The sequence below is a fragment of the Gigantopelta aegis genome, chromosome 1 (genome assembly GCF_016097555.1).
Source record: "Gigantopelta aegis isolate Gae_Host chromosome 1, Gae_host_genome, whole genome shotgun sequence".
NCBI lineage: Eukaryota > Metazoa > Mollusca > Gastropoda > Neomphalida > Peltospiridae > Gigantopelta > Gigantopelta aegis.
Genome location: NC_054699.1, coordinates 35,929,992 through 35,937,449, shown reverse-complemented (window position 1 = coordinate 35,937,449; position 7,458 = coordinate 35,929,992). Strand labels below are relative to the sequence as shown.

General features: G+C 38.1%; 1 protein-coding gene across 1 annotated transcript in view; it reads left to right on the top strand.

Annotated features, from left to right (window-relative positions):
- Window positions 1–690: 690 nt before the first annotated feature.
- LOC121377728 (norrin-like) overlaps window positions 691–7,458 on the top strand; it is a 62,668-nt gene continuing 55,900 nt past the window's right edge. Inside the window, exon 1 of the mRNA XM_041505851.1 lies at window positions 691–792. Coding sequence (XP_041361785.1) covers window positions 691–792 — 102 coding nt within the window. The remainder of the gene's footprint in view (window positions 793–7,458) is intronic.

The following is a 7,458-nucleotide window of genomic DNA, read 5'->3' as shown; positions in this document are numbered from 1 at the left end:
GAAAAATAAAGAAATATTGCTAGCATGTGTATCAATACTGTTTCAAAGTTAGACACAAACAAAACTTATCAAGACAGTAATTTTGTTCGCGGGTATACGGAATTCAGAGTCCGAATGATATAGACATTTGGGAAAATGGATTAATGATTTTCGCAGGCCAGTAGGAACGATATTTGAAATGAGTGGGAATATCGTCTATTTGTGATTCATTCTTACTCACGGAATATTTATCTATTGATGGCATCAAACGTATGTTTCTATCTTCTGGCGAAAAATAATTCTGAATGCAATTATGATGTATCTAGTTTAAATGTTATTTTCTAGTGTATGCATTTATAATAGGAAAAAACAGGTTATATTGACATATTTCATGATGAAAATATTTTAAAATTAATAATGCAATTTAATTCATCAAACTGGATCGTGGAAACACATTGTTGTTATCCCTTCCATCACTCCGCCGTGGAAACACGTTGTTGTTATCCCGTCCATCACCCCGCCGAAAGCAAACCCGCCTACGATATGTGTATTAATAATACTGGTACATCCGTTTTAATCTTGGGAAACAGGAACTCCAATATGCCTGTTTGATTAACTGGTGGTTGGCCGTGATTTCTTCTCCTAACAGTGCTATACGAAGAAGGTCAAGGTCTGGGTTCTCAATAAACACAGCCTGCCTGTCAGATGCTGATGAAAGTATTCAGCTCCACCGTCCATGGCACGTGTAGCAAGACTCATCTCATTGACACAGCGGCCGCCTCAGGGTTCAACAGTCAGCGCAGTTTTCACAATGTACGTCCAATATATCAAAACCCGTGTTATATCCTGTTTGTGAACATCATCAGCAGCGTTCGGAAATGTCCTCGGTGCTCGTGAACGTACGCGTGTACTGTCCAGATGGCAACACCCGGCGCTAACATAACCGGTGAAGCTCGAAAACACGCCCACCCTAGTAAAACAACATGTGAACGAACTCGCATCTAAGTCATAGCTCATCCTGCCTGTTTGAAGCGCAAATAAAAGATCCCTTGCTGCTAATCGGAAAGAGTAGCCCATGTAGTGGCGACAGCGGGTTTTCTCTCCAAATCTGTGTGGTCCTTAACCATATGTCTGACGACATATAACCGTAAATAAAATGTGTTGAGTGCGTCGTTAAATAAAACATTTCTTTCTTTCTTTCTAAGTCATAGCTCATTAAACATTATGAAATATCATCCACTATGAATGTTAAAGTATCATTAATTAAGGAAAAATATTACTTTGAAAAAGAAAAAAAACAGCAAAAAGAGTAAACTTTTTATGAAGATGTCCGTTTTGAACATGAATGCGAACAACGACATAAGAAGCTTTAAATCTCTTCGGAGCTATATCGTCTCTACAATATGCACTTCATATCAGTAATATAATATAGATGTCAAGCTTACAATATACAACACCTATCTGTGCTCTAGCGCTAAGTATGAGCATTCAGCCTAGGAGTGTAACACTCGGCAGCAGATCTCATGTTAGGACATTGTATTTCAGTGAGTGTATATTTAAATGCACAAAGTCTACGAACACTAGAGATATCATTCAGTGCAAAATTGCTGTCGAAAATGTTTGCTTCATAGATTATTAACGTATCTAACCATGTCTGTACAACAACAAAAAAAGTAATTTAAAAGTGTACCATTACGAACTATGGCCGTGAATTGAAACTGCGATAAGATAGGCTGTTATATTTGGGGTTATTGTGTACGAAGCCAAAACGATGTTGCGGCAAGTGTATGTCGTCAAACTGCTACTCTTTTTACGATCCTATGTACAAAATGTCAGCATGACATCTAATCACAGGGATCGTGTTAAGATGCGTCCATGCGTCCCTGAACGTATGGAAAGCAGACATGGACGCCTGCTCATCACCACAAGTGATAATAAAACCGTCCCAGTTTATTTTCAAAGACGCATTCCAGACGCATGTTTATTCCATTCTTTCATCATCACCACGTCCTAAGTGACCTGGACGCATGGAATCAGTTAGCCAAGTCAAACAATCCGTCACTCATAATCCCGCCACTTTCTTATGATCGTCTGGTGGAATTGTGGGAATGGCAAGACGATTCTATATTTTGAAAGGTATACAGGACGCTTCGGTTGATTACGGTATTTTCTCTCAGGTCGAAACGCCATCGGAAATCCTCGTGTGGCCAATTTACGTCACAATCAATGGGGTTTCCGTAAGCAGAACACGGGCTACTGTTACTAACAATGGAGCCATGTTAACAGTCGACGTGTACCTTACTATAGTGGAAAGATGAAATGTCTTAACTTAATAATCGCGGCTACTATATCAGCAAACTACATCAATATATCACTATGCGTCTGGACATTGATATAGTTTAGGTATTGTGCGGATTAAAAAAATTATTTAAACCATTAACGCGACTATCGAAATTAAAGTCTACAAAATGACGTCATTATGGCGTAGTTTGGCCACACTGATATTGCGCAATCGGAAATCCTCGTAACTTCTGTCGAAACAGAAAAGAGTTTATTAACTTGTTTGAATATTCCTACAAGAGGAGATATTTTTCCTTACAAACAAAACAATCTAAATTAGACATGCATCACTAATTGTTTATTTTGATAACAAATAACTAAACTATAAACAACATAATATCAATACGATAACCAAGAGAGTAACAAGCATCGCACCACTATTTGGAAATTGGACTTGCCCGACATCAGACCTAGAAACAATCATGGCCGCCAGTATTTGGTTGAACATTGAAATTTAACCTAACTTGATAATAATGGCCATTGGCTGTCAAAAGCTAGTGGCAGTGAGCCACTTACACTGACATAATATGGCACCCACGTGTTTGGAGTGTTCGTAGGCCCTATGGTGTGTACTATGTACTGTGCACAGTCAATAGAAATATAGTGATGTAAAACAGGGCTCAAAATAAGTGGTATCGCATCGCAATTTGCGATAATTATAAATTATAAGGCTACATGATTATGTTTAAATCAATTTTTTATATCTCATTTTTGAAGAACAAGTAATCCGCCCCTCTCCAAAGAGGGTTGCGCTTTTCTAGGTCAGAAGGCCTCACTGCGCTATTTGTGCAATGACTGCATTCAGCGATAGGCCGTGTCCCAGTTTCTCTTTGCGTACGGTCCAAACAAGCACGCTCCGCAGTTGCGTACCAAAAGCAATTTCCCGCGTCCCTGGCATGTTGGGGTTTTTAGAACATTTATATGAAATGTATTTCAGGCGGCCACTGTTTCAAGCATAACTTCTGACGATCGTTTAAGGCATGTAGAGGCGTTTTAAGGTGAAAAACACTGGGTGGGGACAAGCAAGTTAATTTTTTTCTTTATGTCCCATTTTTTCTGAAATGCTCACACAGGAGTTACGCATTTCCTTGCCTCTATGTATTCTTAACCATGGGGTAGGGATTCTTAAGCCGGTGGTGGTGGCGGTTAAATCAATGTTTTATCGAGTTTGGTGTCAAAATAAAGGGAATTTGAAACTGAATGACATTATAGTCCTCGTGACCTACTTTCCAAACTTTCTCCTTTTTTCAAAGATAGACATATCGTGTTTGGTACCAAAATAAAGGGTATAATAATATACACTCATGGATTATGAGAATGGACTCATGGAAATAAACCAATTCAGGAGCAAATGAGTCCACTGGAAAAAAATCCTTAATGCTACCCCTGAATCAATCACATTCACTCATAGAGAATAATACACGAGTTTCCTTTTGATACCATTTATGTCACGAGTTGTTTAAAAACATATCCAACGAGTGAAAGCGAGTTGTAAGATACATGGTGTCAAACGGACACGAATGTAGTATTATATTTCTTACATACCTCGAAACAATGAAAATGTAAACAATATAATGAACTAAATTATGTTGTTACAGAACGTGGCCTTACTGGGTCATGGCGTATGGATACTTGGCTTTAAGTATACATACTATGTCATAACCGAATCACTACTGTACTAACAGATCCATTTTCCTTTAAAAAAAATAGAGCGCTCTAAAACATTTGCCAACCACTCGGAAAATGAAATTGATGCAAAGCGAGCATTTTAATGTGGCGAAGCACTGTAATAATACAGCCAATTTTGAATTTGAAAAAGTTTTGTATTCCAATGACGTCACTTTACATCTCCTTACAATAACACTAAACTGGGTCATGTCCTCTCAGAAACATCTCCAATATACGCCGGCATGAGCGTAGGAAGCTGCCAAAAAGTGTGTGTGTGGGGGGGCACACTTTTATATTTACACACTTTTACACTATTATAAAGCAAACTATCTGAAAAGTGGGGGGCACATGTCCCCTTGCCCCCCCCCCCCCCCTCCCCCGTTTCCTACGCCAGTGCGTTGTATACGATTTTGATACACAACGGTGATCTCCTACACGAGTGTGTAAGATAGCTCAATCTTTGCTGGTCCAAGCTTCGTGCCAAAATCTAAACGGTACATTGCTGACGTATCGTTGCTCATTGTGACGTCGTTTATGTTTACCTGTGAGGTAGATCACTTCGTTCTTTTTTTTTTTTTTTTTTTTTTTTTTTAAATATACCGCCCCAGTTCCGACGCCTCTGGGATCTTATTTCGCTTTTATTTTTTGTAACAATGAGACAATTGTGAACTGGAATTAAGGTGTAATACTTTCGTTTTGTTTGCATTTGTCTGTGTTTTCCTTTTCAATTTAAATAAAAATAACCGAAACAAAAATATATACCGTTTACTATAATTTAAAAAATGCGGGAAAGGTGTTTTTAGACTGGTTTTATCATTCTTAATATCAATAGATTGCGTTTATATACACGAAAGCAGGTGAATGATTTATTTTGAAATTAGGATATAATTATTGATAATTCTAATAATTGTTATTGCACCCGTAACAATAAATATGTTGATATTAACAATTGAAAAAGGAATTGAACTTTAATTTGTTAAAAACACCGACAACATGACCTCTTCCTAAGCGTACTTAAGCAAAATACCAAGTGCGCCGAATCACCGGACGCGCCGATACACCGGACACGGACAACAGTTATTCGGGTATAATTCCAATCTCTAAAAATGCCTTTGTTATAAACCCTTGGATTGGTCAAATTCGTATCACGTGATGATAAAAACTGACATTCATAGCACCATGAATCTCAGTTTAGCACTATGTTTGGCTTATAGCCGGAACTACTTTATGAATTATGTCAACAAAGGAATCCCCGAGGAATTTCCTTGAGATTCTATTTTTAGACATCACAGTAATCGTCTGCTGTCAAACTTCCAAGTGTTATTGTTACTGAGGTCGTTTTACGCGTCAACAGCACCACTGGTGACCGAAGGGAGAAAAAGGACGCTGCCAGAGAAACAAGTCGGGGAATACCATAAAAACACTTTAATAAACATTAGAGGGGCTCTAAACAGGCATTTGCGTGACAGTGATAGGAACATAGATATTGTGAAAGATAAAGAGTTTAAAAAAGCAAATGATTTACTGAACAGTAAACTGAAAGTCATGATGGAATCCGGAACATCGCGTGCAACGAAACATAAACCAATAATTGGCAGTTCCGACTTAAATAAAATCAACAATTACCTTTGGAGCGACGAAACACCCGAAATATTGCAATTCCGCGTGTGGTACTTGATATCAATTCACTTCGTCACACGCGGCTTGCCATGCCAACCATTAGCAGTAACGCGCATTGTAGTATGACGTACACAGTATAGTTTGCGCGCCACTGTGATCCAATCTTTAAACGACTCGGGTTTTGAAACTAGGCATATCATGTACATGTCGGGCCACAGGAACGAAGCTTCAATTCGGAGCTACAACAGAGAATGTTCCACTTTCCAAAAAAGAAACATAAGCATGGCACTGTCAAATCTCACGAATACTTGTGTCGCACCACTTGAAGTCACACACACGCCAAAACCATCCTGTGTTGTCGCCACTTCCCACAATTACAAGGCCAGTAAACACAGAAACTCGCGACACACCTGTTTCATCCATTTCCGGAAACATTGAAACCACTTTATCCATGTCAAATCTATCAACACATGGAATTTTCACGCACTCAAAATTTGATAACTGTAATTTCAACGTCGTAATTGGTAAATCTGGAAAGTAATTAAAAAATGGCGCCCATGCACAGTTCGTAGTTAAATATTCATACACCAACCGCTTCACATATAAATTATACCATACAAAATAGGTCGCTTCCGACATTTTTATGCCCATTTTAAAAGTTATTGAAATTACTTACGTTATATGTTTATAGTGAATTCAAAATGTTTCTAGTTGGTATTGACATTTAATGCAAAAAATTAATATGAATTGTATTAATGATTGTAACATTGTCATTCTCTCATTCGGCTATTGAAGGAAAAGGCCGAACCACCATAGGGATTCCGCTAATGTTGAGTATGAATTTCGTGTTAATAAAATAGTAAATAGTTGGAAAATAGAGTTCACTTTTTATTTCAAAGAGCTTTAGATTAATGACATGGTTATGTGTTTGAAATTATAAGAATTGAACGTCAACATTTTTGAGTTTCATGCTAACGCGCTACGCCATTCATACAGTGTGTAAAGCGGTTTTGCGTTTCATACTAGCATGAAACTCAAAAAAGTTCACGTTCAATTCTTAAATGAAAACATAACTTCCCTCTCCAAAGTATAAATAAAAAAAATGTTTCTTCAAATTTAGTCGTGACGACATCCCCCGTGGGGAACGTGCTTAAAACCGGACTGTGAAACGTACATGTTATTCTCTAATATAAATAATTTTATTGTAATTCACTGACAGCATGTCTCATTATGTATGTATGCCTGCATGCATACATGTACGCGCGCGTGCGTGCGTGCGTGCGTGCGTGTGTGTGTGTGGTGAACCATTTTTAAGATAGTTGGTCATTTCACTCAAACCTTCATAGCTGTTGATAGCAAAACTGTTTATGCTTATGGAGGCATTATTGCTCTCGATTACAACATAGAGTTTGATAGGTTATCTTCATCAACATCTTTATGGGAGACACTTATGTAACACGGTCCATGATGGATCATCGCGCCCCAGGGTAAGTGACTAGTGGTCCTGTGGGCCATGATCTCAAACAGTGAAACTAGCGAGAAACAACACTCATGTAAATGTTTTAATTATTATTCCTGCAATAAATGTCATCGGAGATGCACATACTGTAATAAACTAATGGGTGAATTACACTTTCAATACTGACCTCGGTACCTGTTTAGGGTTTAATTTGTTATTGACTCGGTATAGTTTCAGAGTCCTAACCTAATGCTGAATCTTATTCAAGATTGAACCCATCAAAGTTGACACTGAATTGTATGATTCCCTTCTGCCTTTTTGTGGTTTGCGCAACATGTTTATGAAGAACTCCCAAAATCAAATCTGCTTCAATTGAGCTTATTTCTTTCTGG